Source organism: Centroberyx gerrardi, chromosome 21 (genome assembly GCF_048128805.1).
Source record: "Centroberyx gerrardi isolate f3 chromosome 21, fCenGer3.hap1.cur.20231027, whole genome shotgun sequence".
Classification (NCBI taxonomy): domain Eukaryota; kingdom Metazoa; phylum Chordata; class Actinopteri; order Beryciformes; family Berycidae; genus Centroberyx; species Centroberyx gerrardi.
The window spans coordinates 11,641,757-11,662,174 of NC_136017.1; the positions used below are offsets into that span (position 1 = coordinate 11,641,757).

General features: G+C 46.4%; 1 protein-coding gene across 1 annotated transcript; it reads right to left on the reverse strand.

Moving 5' to 3' along the window:
• Positions 1-305: 305 nt before the first annotated feature.
• On the reverse strand, positions 306-20,111 carry adamts5 (ADAM metallopeptidase with thrombospondin type 1 motif, 5 (aggrecanase-2)). The gene is made up of 8 exons (XM_078291124.1): positions 18,882-20,111; positions 8,895-9,027; positions 8,014-8,181; positions 6,864-7,147; positions 5,141-5,324; positions 4,516-4,691; positions 3,790-3,965; positions 306-3,441 (listed from the first exon to the last, which is right to left on the reverse strand). The coding sequence occupies exons 1-8, from the start codon at positions 19,983-19,985 to the stop codon at positions 2,760-2,762; spliced, it is 2,907 nt and encodes a 968-aa protein (XP_078147250.1). The 5' UTR covers positions 19,986-20,111; the 3' UTR covers positions 306-2,759.
• Positions 20,112-20,418: the final 307 nt, after the last annotated feature.

The following is a 20,418-nucleotide window of genomic DNA, read 5'->3' on the forward strand; positions in this document are numbered from 1 at the left end:
TGCTATAGCAGTATGGTTAATATATGGTTGAAGTAGTGGGCAACCTGTTTCTCCACATAACCTGCTTTCAACTAGGTTTCCTGACACATCATGCAACAGACTACAAAACAACCAACAGAAACTTTGATGCATCAATAATGTGTTGATGACTCCATGTTTTCACTTGTTCCGAGATAAAAATATAAGATGAAACAGACTCGCTTTTGTGTGTGTATGCGACATTTCCCTAAAGGCATCACACCCAAGATAAAATGAACGACACCGATACACAGATATTTAAATATATAGATTTTTATGTACATATATTCATGTGGATGACTAGAAAAAAAACACTATTTTCTTACAAAGGAATGATTCTGCACAGTCATATTCCTAAGTTAAATAGTAATTTGATACAAAATTACCATAATAAATAAAACTCATCACGTTTGTTTTTTATTCACACATACCAGTTGTACAAACAATAAATTACAAGTTCAGTGCTGTGTTTCTGTCGTTCAGCGAAAGGGTCTTTCCCCACTGGAAGAGTCCGAGTAGGGTGTGTGTGTGTGTTGAGTGTGTGTGTGTGGTGCTATTATGTGTCTAAATGAGTGTGAATTTTCAAAAATGTGTGTATAATTTTTAAAAATGTATAGTTTGTGTGAGTATGCATACATGCATGTGTGTTTGTTATGCAAATACTGTGTACAAGATGCATTGTTTAAATGTGTGTGTGTGTGTGTTTGCATGTGTTTTTCTGTGTAAATATGGTTGAATACTAACACATACATGAGAGATCTATTAATTGTATAAAAATATGTTTACATTGTGTATTCTTTGTGTAAATCTGAATGGGCGAGGGAAGAGAGTGTGTGGTATGTCGACCTGGGTGAAATAGTATTTGCGAATATTTTGGATGGTTTGTTTTATCCTACATAGGTGCCAGATGGGTGGGGCTTGCCACACAGGAAAATAAAATGAGTGCCAGAAAGTTTAGATAATCACAGGAAGGTATTTGAAATTCTATTTTCTGTAATGGATCATCTGCTGGCACAAACGGAATTGTTGTGATGTGGCAAACGCCGCCCATCAGGGAGGAAAACGGGTTAAAATGAATGATTCATTTGCAAATACTACTTCTCCAAGGTCTGGTAGTGTCAATCTAGTGAATGAAGCGACTGGATAGATGAGTGGATCCTGGAATAGGGATTGAGTGATGAAAAGAGAGGGAGAGACAGAGAGGGAAAAACAGAGAGAGAGTGAGGTGGAGTTGAATTGCATAAGGACAGGGTTAGTTTCCCTCTTGCTGTCGTTGCGAGTATCCAGGGCACACATTGTCATACTAGTGTTGTTTGTTTCCTAAACAGATAAACAGACAAACAAACAGAGAGGCAGACGGTCGGTGTGAAAACACAGGGAACGTAAACCTGACGGAGCTGAGAGGGAAGATACAAGGAGCTTATAGATGCAGTAGAGGACAAAAACACTATTGTGTCACATATGTTTATGTTACATATGTGTTTTAAACACAGGCGTGGGCACAGGGATACACACAGGTGCAAGCAGGTGCACACACCACACACACACGCACACACGCGCACACACACACACAATGTCAAGCATTGCCCCAAACCTGTTTACATGTCAAAATCATATACTCTATAGGTTATAGAGTGTCATGGTCGCCTTGCCCCTTTGTCAATCTTACAGTTGCAAGGTTTGTCCTCTGAAGGCCACAGTACTCTCTCTTTCTACCATGCTGTCGTTTCTACACTGTAGGCGATTATCAAATCCAAGATGGACTGTGGTCTTGACGCGGTCAGTTAAGACACACAGGTGTTCGGTTTCCCAGCTGGTTCTACCGGCTTTGTACCATAGACTCTAGCGCTGTTTGGATGCGATGCTCGGGCTTCCCATTCGTTCTCGTCGGCCGAGTCGTCATCCGATGCATCCTCGGTTAGCAAGTAAACGTTTGGGATCTTAATCTGTCCTCTGTCCTCCTGTTCTTTTGTTTTAGAATTGTAATGGGAACTCGTTTGGAATGGGAACTACTTTATGTTCTTCCAGTTCCTCGTCTTGCTTCCTGGTTTTCAGTCCACAGAGGAAGTTGGGCAGACCAGTCAAATAAGACAGGGCGGGGTCTTGTGGGCGGGGCATAGGGGTTGGGATGGGGACGTGATTCGACGAAAATGAGAGAGTGGATAATGAGTGCTTCCCATGGTTGGGGCGGTTGTCTGGGACACAAACAGGACAAAGGACAAACTTCCAAAACCCCACAGTGATAAGAACATATGGAATAGCATAAAAAATCAACATGACACACATACCATTACAGGGCAATACACACTGAGCCTCCAGGGATGGGAGTCGACAGGACAGACAGACAATTATTGTCCACATGTAAATGACATGCAACGTAAGTCCTTAGCTATGCCAGGGCCTGGCAACTGTCCCAGCTATTTGCACTTTATATGGAAATTGTCCTCCATACTTAATGTCCTCTGCATAGCTTTTACAATTCCAGGACATTTCTCTGGCATATAGGGGCAAGGCAAGTAGGGGTGAAGGCAGAGTCTTCTGTCTCTGAGTCTCTGTGTGTTTGGTCCACCCCCCTTCAGCCCACATTCACGGTCCTATTAAGGTTCTACATCTTAAATTTACTGTCCCATTCAAGGTCCTACATCCAGCACTGACGACCCCTTTCAGAGCTAGAGTTACAGATTATAACTTCTTCTTACGACTTGTTTGATCCTCGACTCAGTCTCTGTCTTCCTGCCGCCTCAGCACTTCTTCACCAGGCAGTGTTTGAAGGCGGAGGGGCGGGCGCCCAGGGTGCAGCCCTTGGACAGCTTGCCCTCCCGGTCCTTACACTGCACCGTCCGGCTCTGCCAGCCTGTGTCACAAGTCCTGGAGCAGGTCATCCAGGACCCCGTTACCCACTGAGGCCCCGGCGGTGCGGTGGAGGGACCCGGGGCCGTGGGCGGAGGGGGTGCAGAGGTGGATGTAGTGGTGCTGCTGGTGGTGGTGGTCCTCGTCGTGGTTGAGACCGTCGTGCTGCTGAGCAGAGGGATCGACTTTTGGTTGGGGACGACCGCAGGAGGCGGCGGCTGCTGCTGCGGGGCCGTCCGGCGCGGCATAAAGAAACTGTAACGAACATCCAGGGGCTTTTTAGCGTCCGTCGCCAGGATCTGGACCACCAGGGCCTCCTGGAGGGCCCCGGGGCCCATGCTGTGAAGCCACTCGTCCCTCTGGCTCCAGCCGCTGTAGTTGAGCACAGAGCCGTTGAGCGGGATGATCGTCTCTGAGGTGGAGATCATGAACTTGCCGTTCAGGAGGTACTCGCCGTTGGGCCGGCGGAGAGCCAGGTAGGCGGTGTAGCGAGTCTGGTCCTTGGCCTTGTGCTGGCGGACCTTGATGTGGGTGGAGCCCACGGGGATCTTCACTACGTCAGTGTAGCCCTTACTGTTCAGCAGGAGAGAGAAGGGGAGGAGAAGAGAGAGGGGTCAGATCTGCAGTTGTCTTATTGGAAAACAGACTTTGAACCAGAAGAATCAGAAATGAACAAATGTGTGATATTGTCTCCGGTGAGAAATAGTAGGCCTTTCTTTAAGTGATATAATAAAGTCAGTTTCTATTTTAATCTCTTAACGTTAAGACTCCTCTTTATGGTTTACAAGCATGTGAGTGAATGTCTGTGCATGCACGCCTGTGTATTTGATTTTTAATATAGGTTTTTCTATAATCTTAGGATCACTCCAAGTCCTAACATGCACAGTGTCTGTTTATACAGTACGCATGTCTTCTCCTCACCTCTTCTTGGTAAAGTTGCCCACTACTCGTATACAGCCTGTACTGTCTCCTCCACATATACCACACTTGTCAAACTGGAGCTTAGAGCCGATGATGCCGTCGCAGCCCGTCCGTACACATTTCCCCTTCACACACACCGAGCTGCTGTAAGGACGACACTCTGTCCCGTCTATCACCTACAGAGGGACAAAGTCATATATTCATTATTGTCTTCAATATTATTGTTGTTGTCACAGAGCACTGCATCCTTTTTGGGTAACTCCGACAGGCAACAGTACACAGAGTTGTTTCAGCATTGTTGCTTTAATCAAATAGGATCAACTTGTTGCCAGGAAACATCTGAATACGTTTTTGACAAGGTCTCACTTTGTTGCCCATCTACAGTGCCACAAAAATGGTGAATCACCATAGTCATTATCATCATGGTTGTCATATCTTTCGTCACTATCAGCATTAATTATCATTATCATGTTTATCATCATCATCATCATCATGAGATGCATAGTCCTAAAACTGGTCCTCAATACATGTAAGTGGTGTCTTGAATGAATGAATGAATGAATGAATGAATGAAGTTTCTATGAATTCACTGCTCCAATTAAGAAATTGTCTAGCATAACAATAAGTACAACAATAAGGACCTTTATAGGTGTGCAATAACCATAACCATAAAAATAATAATGTTTATTACAGCACCACTCTACTAAAAGCTCTTCTAAAACTCACCCTCTGAGAGAAGACTACATAGTATCCTGTTCCTTTTGCCCTGCAGGTCAGCTTGCACACGTCTTTAGGCAGGACTCCTGCGAACTTCGGCACCCACTCCACGAAGGTCTTCACCCCCTTCGGATCTGTCTGGGGTCCGTTGCGCACCTCACACTGCTCCTGGCGGAGGTTCTTAGCTGCAGAAAAGTTCCAGCAAAAAAGGTTAGAAAGAAATGAAGGACTACTTATTTTGTATGCTACATAATTTAAAATAATAATAATAATAATTCCTGAAAACCCAGACACATTTCTTCCATACAAAGGCAAACAGCAGTGGCTATTTCTGTGTGCTTTAAAGGTCAAGAATTATAACGGGGGTTTAGATTTCTCATCAACATAAATTATACCCACAAATGCTTATAAATGATACATTATCCAATTATATTACCAACAGTAGTTTTGTTGGGAAAGGAGATAAACATTGAAGTCACTTTTCTCAATTTCTCTCCTCCTACAGTTACTGCTCTTTGGCTTTGCAGTTTTGGAGGCACAAGGTTTTTCACCTGACAGCAGTGATATGTAGTAATGAGTGTGTGTGTGTGTGTGTGTATCTGAGTCTCAGAGTCTGGCAGCCTGTCACACTCACTGGATGCGGGGCACGGCGTGACGCTGCAGGACCGATAGATGGCTCTCTTGCCCGTGCAGTAGCGGCCGTTGTTGCGCGGCGGCGGGTTGTTGCACAGACGCTGGGCGAACTGCACCCCGCCTCCGCAAGAGCGAGAGCACGCACCCCAGGGACCCCACGAACTCCAGCTGCCGTGGTTGGACGCCTGGGAGAGGGAGAAGAGGAGAGAGGGAAGATGAAAGCAGGAGGAGAGACAGAAGAGATGAGGAGGGGGAGGAAATGACAGAGAGAGAGAGAGCGAGATCAGACAGAGATGAAGAGAAATGAAGGAGGAGGGTGAAGGAGAGAGAGAGGGAGGGAGATGAGAGAGGACAATTAGCGCTTATCAGACATGTTGGAAGTCAGATTAGTTCTCGGCCAGGCCACGTGTCGCGGGGAAACCCCTTTGGAGAGGGATTCGCGATCAAGACAGACTAGTCATGCAGTGTGATGTGAAAGAGAGAGAGAGAGAGAGAGAGAGAGGAATGAGGCCATCCGCATGTGATAAAATTGCATGTGATGAAAATGAGAGTCACTAATGTCATGTTCAAAGCCATTCTTCAGGACAGCATAACTGGATCTGTGGCCTGACAGCGCTAGCTCACGTTTCCCCCCGGAGGCGCAGTCTGAACCAAATTCTGATGCTAACATGGACTTCTGATCAAGATACATATTCCTGTGTTTTTCCAACCAGTGGCGCATGAGTCATCGGTGATAAAAATGACTGGAGGAGTAGCACTTGACTTTTTACGAGAGAAAACTAATTCTACGATCCTTCAAAAGTTCTGAAGAGCTTTGTTGGATCAAATTTTTCCACATTAACGCATCATTTAGTGCCATTGCTGTGTTTTAATAGAACCATTAATTGAACCATTTCTTTCCACGGTTAAAGCTACTTATTCTGCAATCATACCAAAAGAAATATACGGAGGCTCAAAGGTTTTGAAGTCAGCGGTTGAGGCTCCATCTAAAATGGAAGGCTTAACATTTGTGTGAGCAGTAAACTGGTCGTCACACCAGGCAGCGAAAGCGAAGCGAGTCAGAAGTTGGGCCGACTCCACACACACAGTCTGCCAAGGATCCAGTCAGACTCTTCAAATGTCATGTGACAAATAAACACAAAGAAAATATTCTTTCCTTCTTTCCCCTCCTTTTCAACTCGCTCTCTCTTCCTCCCTCACACACACACACACACGCACACACACACACACACACACACACAGTGTCAAGAGCCTGCCAGAAACACACTCGGTCCTTTAACTCATTAAGGCTAAATTGAATTTAGAACAAGTAACATAAATCATCAGTGGCACAAAAAATCAGACCACACAATGAAGTCATACATATACCCCATGACATTTTTTCCACTTTAGGTGTCTCTGTCTCCCTCTCTACCTCATCCTTTTCTTTCTGAGTAGCTGTCCTATGTATTGTACCTAAAGTTTATTCCTCCATCTCTTTGTCTCTCTCTCTCTCTTTCCCAAACACAAGTTTGTGCAAGTGTGTTTGGTTTGTGCTTAAAATATCACTTCTTGAACTATAAAAAGGCCTTTAACAAGAACGGATAATTTTACAAAAGGAATCTATTTTTGATTTTCTCCCTCTTTGTTCCTCTCTCTCTCACACACCTCTTGTATCCAAACACTACGTGTCCTTTTCAACCGTTCTCCCTCATACCATCCATCCATCTCTCTCTCTCTCTTACCGAGTAGTGCCTCTTGCGGGTCTTGTCCACACATTTCCCCTGCAGGCAGATGCGTCCCTTGCCGCAGGGTGTGCCCTCCACGGCCGGCAGCTTCTTGGTCAGACACACCATCTGTCCCTGGCGAATCACGGCGCACCACAGGCGAGCGCACACGTCCATGCCCGGGCACACCGTGTACTCGGGGCCGAAGGCCAGGCGACACTGGCGGACGGCGTCGTAGCTCTGCCCCGGGAGCTCCTCGGGGCCCAGCAGGGGCTGGCGAGGAGGGTCCAGGAGACACTCAGCTACGGAGGAGAGGACAGAAGGAGGAGGGGGTTTTAAAAAGGGGGTCTGCGGTCTTTTTTTTTGTCAGGCAACCACATTTTGAGATTATATGCCACTCTGGATTAGTCTGTTGACTGGGGTGTGCAGGGATGGGTGGCCATGTGCCATGAAGGGCCGAGCAGCTTTTCATTCCAACCAACACTACATCAGGTGATTTCACCGGTTAGTTCCTCCTCTCTGTTGAGGATGTGCTAATCAGTGAAATCCCCTGCAGATTCTTGGCCCTCCCTGCTGCCTGTTCCTGGTGTTTGCCAATCTATTTTAGCCTATTGCCAAACTAGACCTTGAGTTGGCCTGTCACTCAATAAAAGTGGTGGAACAGCAACAGACATTGCCAAGCCTGAAATGATACCGTTGGCACATGAACCATGCTGCAAGTAATGGAGCTGCCTAGTAAAATGTCAACCAACAATGCTCATCTGGCATTCATGAATGAAACTAATTAATGAAACTATGCAAAGTGTGGCTCATCTTGGATAAAGCTCTGATTTCCTGTCCAGACAATTGTCTTTTGCCTGCAGCGCAACTTCTCTCTTCTTCAGCCAGTATCTGGTTTGTAAATGGGATTAAATAGACTAATAAATACAATAAATGCTTACATATCAAGATATAAAGAGATTTGTTCCAAAATGAAAAGAAAAGCGACATGTAGTCTTACAAAATTGGCTAGGAAGAGTTCTTGCTATGCTGACATCTGACAGATTTAAAGACTTACAGATGCTGTTTACAAATTTGCCTGAACCACAAGCATGAACCCATCCTTCCCCTGTCCCTTTGCTCCTACCCCCCCCCCCCCCTTGCCTCCCCTCCCTCCTCCCAGACTCACCGTTGCCGTCGTCGAAGAAGTCGGTGATGGTCGCTGAGGTGCAGCGGCTCCAGGGTTTGGAGGCGTCGATGGAGGTCAGGATGGAGGACATGAGCCGCTTGTCGCTGCTGGCCCCGAAGCGCTCCTCGCAGAACTTGGAGTCGTCGTGGGACAAGCCCAGCAGGTGACCTGGGACAGAGAGAGAGAGAGAGAGAAAGGACATTTGACTGGGAGGTTATAGGTACAAGGTGGAGGGAGTTTGACTGCACGTGCATAAGAGAGACAGTGAAAGACAAACGGAAAGGGAGTGATGGTGCACAGTCATGGCCACTTTCCTCTTAAATACATACGTTTATTACTTTGTAGCAGACAAAATCCACTCTTATCTGAGCTCTAACAAGACTCAAACACCTCAACTATATCCTGACATTGGGAAGATCCCTCCAGTGTTTCTGACTTGTATCAATATCCCTCTTTCCTTGACTCAGGAGAAAGTTAATCTACTGACTTTTATTGCCAGGAAAACAAAAAAAATGAGAGAAAAATGAGAGATAGAGAGGAAGAGAAACAGACAGAAGTAGGAATGACAGAAAAAGTGCAAAAAGGAATGAAGACAGACAGAGAGAGATAGAAATCGAGATAGAGAGAGAAAGAGAAAGATAGAGAGGGAAATATGATGATGGGAGTCGTCACGGTTTCGGAGATCTATCACGCAGCAGGAATGAGAAAAGAAAACAGACATGGAGTGCTCAGGTATCAGGTGTATGAGATCAAACAATACCTGCATGATATTAATCAACAATAAAGATGTGCTGAGAGATTGTGTAAGCGCATGCTCCGGCGTGCCTGCGTCAGTGTTTGTGTGTAGGTGTGTGTGTGTGTGTGTGTGTATCCATGCCTACCTATCTCATGCGCGACGGTGAACGCGGCGTGAAGCCCGTCGTCCTCGATGACGGCACAGCTTCTCTCCGGAGAGCAGATGGTGCCGACGTCCGCCATGCCCAGGGTGTCGCAGGAGTGGTGGCCGCACAGGTCCTGAGCAGAGGAAACAGCTACAGTCAGTGAGCCGCTACTGCCGTCCTGGCCAAGTCTCTCATGTACCAGCCATTCTAGGTCTCAACTGGACAAACTATCAGTCACCAAACACACACATTTTTTTTTATTTTTACTATTTTTCACATTTTTGAATAGTAGTAAACACATCAAAACTATGAAACGACACAAATGGAATTATGCAGTGGTCAAAAAAAGTGTTGAACAAATCAAAACTATCTTATATTTTAGATTCTTTAAAGTAGCCGCCCTTTGCCTTGATGGAAAGGCAAAGGCTTTGGAGAGAAATTCATACATAGGATCAACTTCACTATTTATATTTGTCTAAAAAACACATTTCAAGCATTTAAGCATAAGCCTTTAGATCAAAATGGCTTTAAGAGAATGACAAACATAGTACATTCAATCAGGTGGGTCCAAACATTTGACTGGTAGTGTAAATAACATGACCGAAGGATGTTAATTGCTCAATATTTCAAAAATACAACTGTCTCATCTCAACAAAAATGTAAATCTTTTGTCAGCAAATAGCTTGAGTGATAATCTTTAGTGAGTTTTACTTTCATGCCAGCGATGCCTTTATCTTGAGTGATCTGCCTTATTTCAACATATATGCACTTGTTTCAAGATTCCCTAAATTCCTTAAATAGATTAAAATGCACTTGGAAATACACTGCATTATGAACTGCAAGTGGAATTATACCAATACCGTTTTTTTTTCATTTGGTTTAAGGAAAAACAAGATTGTAAGACTCTAATACCAAACTAAATGACTTTTTAGATGCATGTTTTTGCAGTGCAGTGTAAAACTTAAAATCGTGTTCATGCAGGCAGCGTCTTCAACAGCAAAACACACTGAGAATGTCAGTCATAGCCTTGAACACGGATGGATATGTTGCCCTCGGGAATCTTTCGGTAATGCGTCCCTCTGTGCCTTCATGAAAGAAATAGCTGTAACAACCATCTCCCTTTCCTCGGGCAGCAGGGAAATGAAATGTTGGATTTTAATAAAGGACCTTCCAGCTATCATGCTCCTTCCTGTTCAGCCCCCTACATGCTTCAGCCTCGGCTCTGTCTGCTGCTCTTCTGTCTTGCCCTCTAGGATGCCTGTCTGCCCGGGATCTTTCCCTCTCAAAAACACGTTTCCATACGTCTACGTGTCTTTCTTTTGAATCTACCAGATACCGGGACCACCTGCTCTTCAGACTCGAGCAAGTGACGACAAGCAAAAGCTGTGATCCCTTATTGATTTCACCCATTAAATCCACTTCAGTCTTGAGGGGGAGACGGGTTTAAGCAGGATTTCTAAGCCTTGAGACAACTGAGGCATGGGTTGTGCAAAGACGGGAACAACTGAATAAGGAAGGAGTATTTTGACTTTGATACAATACTAAGTTTAATATCTAAAAATCTGATACTACTACAATACCACGGCAAACAAGAAAAACCACCAAGCAATGTCACAGTCTCTGAGAATATTTGATAAGTTACCACACTTGACTTGGACAACATTTGCCCAGTTTTGCCAACCAGTTTCGGTGGCGTGGGATTCTGTTCAAAATATTTGACATGGGACTGTTTGAAGCTGTTGCCATGTTTTCAGCTGTTCGATGATGAATTTTGTCGAGAGCCAGACTACAGCTCTGTCTATTCCGGTCCTTCTTCTTCTACTATTCCAGTCTGTGTGTATATGCCCCCTGGAGGCGACATTGAAATGGAATTTCAGCTTGCTAAACACATTTGACCAAAAGTTAATGAAATTCAATATTGAATTCAATCTTTTGCGATGTTATTGAAGTGGTATCGGAATTTCACTTATCGTGACAACGCTAAATGGAAGGAATTCCTAATATACACTGGGTAAAGTCATCTTTCCTCGGCGACTGTTCTTCTGTCTCTCCTCCTCCCTCTTTCTGTTTTTCTCTCCATCACATCCACTCTCTCCCTCTTTCTTCTTCTTTATTCTCTCGATTCTCTTTTATTCTCTCTTTCAAAGCCTCTCCCCGTTTCATTTTTCTTCCACTGTCTTCCTCCCTCTCTCTCCTCCATCTCTCTCTCTCTCTCTGTCTGCCAGAGTACACTGTGTATTGATCTGCGCGCCGACTCCCACACACATCCATGCAGATGAGGCCTCGGGGCGCGCTGGCTGGCCTCGCTCTGCGCAGAGAGAGATCAATCAGTCAATCACACTGTCACCCTGGGGTGCAAGCGCACGCTCGCGATGGGCGCGTGCACACGGGCGCCCACGTACACATGCACACACACTCTCACAATGCGAAAGAACATGCTTTCAATATATATGTGCATTCGGGCGCCCACACACACACACACACACACAGACGCTTGCTTACTCACATAGAGCGGCATGCAGCCAAACATTCATGCGTGTGTACATACATTCAAACGAGGAACACACACACACACACACACACACACACACACACACATACACACCACATCCCGTGGAGAGGATGAATCGTCATGTTAAGTGGTGCTGACAGGCCTGCTGGGTAATGTGTGAGAGGCTCTCTGGGGAGGGTGTTTACCCGTTCCGGGCGGATCAGCTTGGAACAAACCGCTCTGTGTTCTGCGCACACACACATGACTGGCCGGGCGGTACCGCCTTACACACACACACACACACACAATTACACACTCACATACACATACAAGCACATACACAGATATGCACAATCACACACACACACTGTCCATGAAGGGAAAGCCCGCTCTTGCCAAGTGACTGCAGGACACACACCAGCAAAACAAAGGGCAAGTCAAATACACTCGCTGCATGTGTGTATGTGTGAGCCAACTCTATGCTAAGAAGGTTTTTTTTTTATTTTTCTGTGCGCAGACAAGCTTGAAACCCAATGAAGGAAGGCTGTTTGTTTTGAGTGGGACACAGACAGTGACAGAATGTATAGAGAAGCGTGTTTGTCTTTAAATTTGGTCTGTTTCTCTTTTCCCATTTCCCACACTCTTTCACCCTCTCTTTCTTTACACCTCCTTCCAGTTTATTTATTTGTTCGATCCCTCCCAGGCTCTATCATGAGAACTTTGTTTTTGTCCCACTTTCTCGTGTATACATGGATTTCATTAGGATAACACAGTATCACAGGAAGTGGGTGAACAGCGGGAAAATGGGAATCTCCCTTTAGAAATGAATGAATCAGAGCGGTGGGTCGAAAAAGCCTGAAATGTCGCTAAAGGACCCAAACTAACATCCTTGTCCGCGCTGTTCTCTTCTTCCGTATCTCCTCTTCCCGACTTTGTTTTCACCCGGCGGCCTCTCGCAGACAGACGAGAAAAGCAGGGAGGGAGGGAGAGAAAGAGAAATAAGTTCAGGAATCAGACGCCGGAGGGAAAGGATGGGAGGACGGGCGGAAATTAAAGAGAAGAATGGAGGGAACAAGGAGTTACAGCAACATTGGGCGAAATACCACAAGAACAGGTGGCAAGCTGGTTGTGCAGGTCAGGAGACGAGTGTGTGCATGTGTATGTGTGTGTGCGATCATTCAGGAGTATGCACCCTCGTTGTGTTACAAAACCACTAGCAATTTGAGTCAAGGCTTCTGTTAACCACACACACACGCACATAGACACACACACACACACACACACACACACACACACAATATCCCTCTTAGAGAGTGCACTTAGCCATTTTGCTAGTGAGCTTCATGAATCTAGTGAAAATACACTGCACACTGATTGCAACAAGCCTGCTAATCGAAAGCCAGTGGGACCAGCTCTCCACCAATGACTGGAGAGGTCACTGTGATTGACAGGTTGCCAAAGCAATGAGAGACATCACAGCAAGGTGTGGCTAGAAAGGAGATTGCCCTTAGATAGTGAGTGGGGCCAAATTTGACTATCTCCCCACTTATTTGTTTAGACGTAAAGAACATTTTCTACCTCTGTTTGAGCAGTTTAATATGCTGTTTTCATATTGTGCTGTGCAGAAATGCTTTGTGATATGTTTAGCTGCATCATAGCGAACACAATGCAGATTTTTAGTAATGACTGGCCTCTTTACACCTCTCATTCACTTCTACATGAGCCTGTCTATCTTTAAGTACGCTCATCTCCCACTGATTGGACAAATGACTGAATGCTCAAGTCACGCATTTTGTTAACTACTGGCAAAATCACTTCACTAAGAAGATAACAGCATGGCCACTTGAACTGAGCGGACTGTTATTTTTCATCTGAGCAATGACTTTGCCTGGAAACATGAATCGGCCGCGTCCGCACTCAAAGGAATCTTCAGACCGTGACTGCAAACAGGAGCGCAATTTACAGTCGCTCACGCATCGCTTTATGTGGAGTGAAGCAGGCTTGTGTGTTGTTACCAGGCAGCTTTAGCAGGGACTGAACTCTCTGGCCCGCAGCGCATGTCGACAGATTGGGGGTCGAGGGTTTGGGATCCAAGAGCTTTCTGCAGGTTGTCAACATATGGCAGACGAAATAGAGCATGTGTGAAATATCGAGAACAGTTAAAACAAATAGAGAAAGTCGTCGCGAGGAGGGCGAGGGGTGGGAATTGTACACTGTACTGCATGAAAACACACACACACACACACGTGATGTATACAGACACAGGGAAACTGGTAAATACAAGGACACCAGAAACCCACACTCACACATACATGATAATAATAAACCCAAGGAGAAAGGATGGAAGTGGAGGAAAGGGGAGGAGAGGAGAGGAGAGGAGAGGAGAGGAGAGGAGAGGAGACGAGAGCACAGGAAAGGGAGGAGAGCACATTGCAGCGTATCCGTCACGCCAAAATATACACGTGTGCACATGTTCCCATATAAGTGACATGAAAACGTGTTATACACATGTGGAGGAGACGGCAGAGGAAATGGACTGCGGATAGGTACATGCTGTGTCTACATCAATGTGTATCTTACATCAATCATCATTACATAAGGCTGTTCTCTGTGTACGTTTTAGGTATTTGGGCTGGTGCTCTTATCCAAAGTGATTTACAATAGTTTGGGTCAAACTCACTTCTAATTCACTCAATTCAGGAGGTGGAATTTCATCAAAATAATTCAAAACCCTGATTCTGGTAAACAGGGACCTGCACTCCCATATGTTGGCTCTTCTCCTCCCTCACTCCCAAACAATTGGAATAACCGTCCCACTCCAGTGAGAATAGCAGGGGAACGCCCCATCTTCCACTGTAGACTGAAAACTCATCTTTTTAAGAAGTACCTCATATCAATGAATGATATTCCCTCTCTTTTAATCACTCTGACTGCTCTCCAAAGAAATCTGTTCTACCTCTCTCCTTAGCTCTTATTTTATTTCTTTTTCTAGCTATTCTCTCTTACATGATCACTCTATTGTCACAGGAATATTGTAACGGCAGCATGGCTCTGACCCTTGACCTCTTGCTTGTACTTTTGGTGATCTAGGATTTTAATCTCACTCCACTAATGCACTCACTGTAAGTCGCTCTGAATAAGAGTGTCAGATAAACGCCTAAAATAAAAATGAAATATGTAAAGAAATGAAGGAGAACAAAGTCTCTAATCTGTGTTATTGTAGTTTTGAACTGAGTGAATTGAAAGTGAACTGACCTCAACCCCGGTGGAAACAGTTGAAAAAGTCAACGCTCAAATATCACTGGCATGACAAGTGCCGGCTGCCAGCAATGCCTACCCAAATATTTGGAGTATTACTGCATGAAGCAAATGAGAAAGTGAAAAAGTAGCGTGAACGCACTGTGTGTATGTCAATATCTCCAAATCCCTCTCTCTCTTTCTCTGTCCACCTTACAGTAGGGCTTTGTCTACTGTCCCAGCTCACAATAAGGGAGCGCAGGCATGCATCGGTCTGCTATGACGTAACATTTAGTGTACACACACACACACACACACACACACACACAGTCAGAGCGGCCCGGGTTCCCTCAATGTGTCTGTTGTTTTGTTCTGGTGCTGGTATGTGTGGAACCGGGTGACACTGCCGCACGGGTCATCTCACTCCGGGTGCGGGGGTGCCGGCGCTGGAGTAATTGGACCCGACCACAAAGAGACCAGTTCCCTCCAACCCTGTGCACTCCTTAACCCCCCCCCCCCCCCTCACCACCACCCACCCCCCCTCTCCATCTGCGAACAATGGGCTGGTCTGACTTTACAGGCATGAAGTCTTGAATGAGCTTCACTTCTAGTTCAGCGGTCTACAATAATCACGATCCACTTCGCAGTCGGTCCAACACAGAGATGAAAGATGAGCAGAATACAGTTTCGGCTGAACTATGATCACTCAAGTACATTATGTTGCATTCAGTACGATGGAATAATCGAAAGATCATTTGTTGTAACACACAGTCAAAACTCCCTTTTTTCCCCCTGTAACTTTCTATTTTGGCTACAAAGTTTCCTAAGCCCTGACAAAATAATTTGCACACTGACATTCTCTCACTCATACATCAAAATCCCTTTTCTTTTTCAAGCCAAAATGCAACAAGGTACGAGGCACCTGAGCCAAATAAGGCTATTTCCTGACTGGCATTCCCTCAGTGAAGCACTAATGGGCCTATCCTGTTTCTAAAATGAGGAGTTTTGTGCCAAAATGCAATATCCGCAATTTGAAAAAATGTCACAACTACTCTTACTACTTTTGACAGTGTGTGGGCTCCTTTCCTCTTCTGACAACTACTCTTATGGAATGATTAATAGCAAAAACAAATTTTAATACTTTGTAAAGAAAAGGCAAAATGAACACTTTTCAAGACTGGATCATCCATATTCAAGATATTGGATGATAACCTTCAGCTGCTTTTTCCAAAATAGGTATTTGGTATAATGGTATAATAATTTGGTACTCTTCTAACAAACATCACGTTCTGATATTTTTCTTTAGAATACATAAGCTGCAATGTGAGTGAATACACAGATTCCTAAAGAATATGACTTTCAGATGAAGAATTTCTAGTTTCACTGAAACACACAAAGTAGGTCTATTTTCCTCCAGTGTTTAAAAGTAAACAAACCTAAACCTTGCTTGTCTGCCTGTGATACTGATACACAAGAGTAAAGTAACAGCAATCTAAGCGCTCAGCCAAAACACAGACTCCTGATAATGGCCTTTAATAGCCAAACAGTTCAGAGGTCAAAGTTAAAGTAAGGCAAATGGCTCCTTTCCTGACTTAATCTTTCACCTCCGTTAAGGTCATGACCTTAATTGCAGGTCACCTATTAGCTGTGCTGGCTCTGCCAAGTAAGCACACAGCAACATGTTGACCGGATTTAACTGCAATTGCACAGACTTGTCCTGCAGAACTCACCTCACAGTGTCTCTCAGAGGTTTATCCATGTTAGTCAACATATTAGCTGCCTTAGCCACACCAGGGAGGGCAGCGGACCTCCAGTACCAACTATGTCCATAATAGATCCTGTTCACACATCCATAGCAATGTATGTCACTATACACTGCCTGTAAAACATAGAGACATGGATTATGGATAGACTGATATATGGTATACTATGGCTCATATATCGGGCCGATATTGGCATTTTATTAAATACCAGATATCTGCCAGACAGTCATGTTGTCTTCATTCTTCATTCAAGGCCTAATGTATCTCAGAATTTCCCCTGTCATTAAATCGGTGTGGTGGGTCACCCTGCCCTAAGGAGCTGTGAACCCTAAAATAATTTCATTAGTCTGGGTTTCAGTGGAAGGTTTTAGTGTCAAATGCTGGAAGTGCTGTTTCAGAGGCTTTTCCACTCTGACAGGAATACATTTAAGGGGGAAACACTGAATACTTGTAACTTATGGCATGAAAATTGTCAAATTTAAAGATATTGATTATAAGCACCAAAATATCTATGCTACAGCTATGGGCAACTTCAATATTAAATAATTGATATTGGTATCGACCTTCAAAAACCTATATCAGTCAAACCCCAACATGGACTATACAAAAAAGTGGTGCAACTCAGTGGCAGGACACTGACACTGTAGATGGGAACACACTGAGGACTGTGCCAGGGCAAAGATGGGTATCTGAGCAGGCTCAAAGCCCAAGCAGAACAGACAAAAAATACACAGCACACTGCCTGTCATGTCCCATTACAGTCCGCTGTCCATTTAGATCCTCGCCTTCCTGCCCTGCCTCTGCCAGGGCGAGGTATCTGGACAGCCGGTTCCATGCCCGACCCATCCTCCGAGGATGGCACCACACAAGACTACAGCCTGGGAAGTTTCAGTCTTGCCCATGCAGGTGCAGAGGCCACAGGGTTAGCGGGGAGCCATGAGGTGGCTGGCACACAGGAACTGTGCCACTTTGCCAACCTGCTAACCTCAGGTATGCACTACCAGCTGCGGTGCCAACTTGGCGCCGGTACCAGGAGATCCGAGGTAATACCTCTCCGCCTCAGCCACGACAAGACCTTGCATGACTTGAACACGCCGCAATCCAAGGAGAGCTATCTGACACATCAAGCGGAGCTAACCGCCATCAAGCCACACCAGAAGGGGTGAAAAATGCACTGAGATTTGCTGCTGCCCTGCGGCTTCAGACCGGAGAGGGAGGGAGGGAGGAGGGGAGAGAAAGAGACGGTGAAAGAAGGGATAAATGAGTGTGGTCTAGGTAAACGTATGGCTTCTCACAGGGTGGATGTGTTTGTTTTTCTGACAGCTCCCAGCCCCGGCTGACAGACGCTGGAAAAGTAACTGGGAAAAAATGTGCGGACTGGAGTGATGAGAGAGAGAAGGAGAGAAGGAGAGAAGGAGAGAGAGAGAGAGAGAGAGAGAGAGAGAGAGAGAGAGAGAGAGAGAGAGAGAGGAAGTGCTAGGCTGGGATGACTACCTAATTAACTGCAGTTTCAAGGGGTATTAGGGATATTTCTGAAATGCACCCAGCAGCTGATTTCAACTACATCCTCCTACCCTGGGAAGAATGTGCGTGCGCGCCGCGGGCGCGCGCCTCAGATCGCACACACTCCGAGGCTTTGGGCTGTCAGGGGACTGGGAGGGGGAGGCTGGAGACAGAGGAGCCTGCCTAGAAAAACACCAGGCGCAGGAAATACAGTTTTTATGGCTGTTTCACAGACGCTGCGCCGCATTACACACGCGAGAATCAGCAGAAAGACAGAGAGAGAGAAGGAAGGAAAGAGAGAGAATCAAATACAAGTAGAAGGAGATGACCAATAAACCTGTGGAAAGCTGCTTATAGTAGCAGATAGTAGACTGAGTCACGGTCAAACCCGTTGTAAAACAGGTCTACCCGATAAAGACACACCTGTGATCGCAAAGGCTTAACTGTTCATTTAAATATGAATGACAGCCATTAATATTAAAGCCTACTGTATAAACGCACACCCGTGACCGCATTACTCTAAATATTATAATATATAAACACCTGTGCCAGTCAAACTCTCATACCTGCTTATGTGTTGCTTAGCAACGATGTTTGTTAGGCTACTAGTCAAGGAGGCTTAATGGGCTGAAATATTATAAATAAAAAAATAAATACTATATTTTTGAATAACAAAAATAAGAAAAAAAAGATTTATTGAACATATGTGTTCTTTTTATAACAATGACGTATTTTATGTATTTAACAGATACAATAAACGACTTAAGGAGCCGTTATTGCTTACAGTAAACCACGCTGCCATCGCGTGCACTATCAAAATAAAAACAAACCATGGCATCACTCCGCCCTGCCTTGGCATCACACCGGGGCGCTATGCAGCCTCTCCTCCGGTGTGTGGGACTGAAGAAAGGCGGACCTGGCGCCCCGGTGAGCCTGCCAGGCGCGAGGAGGAGTGGACAGGAGGTGCGGAAAGAGGGAGGAAAGTTTGTTTACCTGCCTGGTGAAGAGGATGGCGGCGTCGTGGTGGTGCTGGTGGTCGTCGTCCAGCGGGTTCTGCTGGTTCTGCCACTTGCAGAAGCTCTTCAAGGTGGCCGCCGCGTTCTTGGACACCTCCAGCCCCTTCTCCTTCTCCGTCACCGTGGCCACCTTCACCACCGACAGCCGGATGGGGTTCTCGATGCTGGCGTGCCCGTACAACTTGGAGGCGATGGAGGCCAGCGTGAGCAGGTAGTGGTGCAGGTCCTTGCCGTATTTCTTGGTCATGGAGTCGTCCGCCACCAGGAGCAGCTCCACGTGCCTGGCGCGGGAGACCGACCTCTTGCTCCGCTTGCCGGTCTCCACAGCGGCCGCTTTGGCGAGCCGGCTCCACCATCTCCTACCGTGCGCGCCGTCGTGCTCCTCGTTTTCTGGGTCGAGCCCCTGTCTGCCCCGTTTCCCGTTCCCGCGTCCTCTCCGCCGGCGTTTTCCCGCGGCATCCCTGCGTCCCCTGCGCCCGTCTCGCGTCCCGCAGCTCTCGCGCCCCTCGCGCATGGCCTCGAAGCTGAAGCTCTCCCGCGTGAACAAGTGGAGCGCGCTCTCCGCGTCCTTGTCCTGCAGGGCGCGCACGTCGTGCTCGTGTCCCTTCGCCCTGATGATCGGCGTGATAGTGTAGCGCGCGTGTTCCACGGCGAAGAAGCCCTCGAGACCCCCGCCGCAGAGGTTGAAGACGGCCAGGGACTCCTGGTTGGAGTCCACTGTCCCCCGGTACACGCACTCCCGCTGCAGAGGCGCGGGGCTCTCCCCCATCATAGCGAGCACATACTGGGGGCTGAAGTGATGCGACAGCACTGCCTCGTCCCTCTCCATGTCCAGCTGAAACCGGCTCCCATCCAGGTACACCAGGTAGCCCACCTTCCCTCCTCCGTGGTAAATCCGGTCAATGGTCCGCACGACCCCCTCCGTCCTCCGGGCAGGTGTGAGAAGCGAGCCGTTCGCAGGTGGAGGATAGAAAGCCTGGAAAGTAGAGAGCCCGGTTGCCAGATCCAACTTCACGACGCACAACAAGAGTAGCCGAAACCACAGCATGCCCCCGGCCGGAGCACCAGAGAGCCGCACCATTGTTCATTCCAGCACGAAACACATCCAGATCTCCACTAAAACAACCCTGGACGAGTCGGAGAGACAACTTTGACTGTATGTTCCGCCGAAAAGCGCATCCTCCCGGTGCCCAAACCCCCCATGAAAAGTAACGCACCAAACAACCGAATAAACAAAAGCATTGGAGGGGGGGAAAAAATGGAAAAGAAAAAGAGCAGCGGAGAGAAAGAGCAGAGAGGGGGAAAACAGTGGTGCAGGCTTGAGAGCAGTGAGCTGAACTTGGAGAACAAAAACACAAAGTTTGCTCTTAATAGGACCCGGAGAGAAAAAGTCCTGCCCCCTTTGCGCTCAATCACCACTCCTCCACCCCCCTCTTCTCTCTCTCTCTCTCTGTCTCTCTCTCTCTCTCTCCCTCCCTCCCTCCCTCCCTCTCCCTCAAATCAGAGTAAAGTCA

Excerpts from the sequence above, each read along its gene's own strand:
- adamts5 (XM_078291124.1), bottom strand. The coding sequence starts at position 19,985 with ATGGTGCGGCTCTCTGGTGCTCCGGCCGGGGGCATGCTGTGGTTTCGG. Across the intron at positions 7,148-8,013 it reads CTTCTTCGACGACGGCAACG|CTGAGTGTCTCCTGGACCCT; the intron begins GTGAGTCTGGGA and ends TCTCCTCCGTAG. Across the intron at positions 3,966-4,515 it reads ATGTAGTCTTCTCTCAGAGG|GTGATAGACGGGACAGAGTG; the intron begins GTGAGTTTTAGA and ends GTCCCTCTGTAG.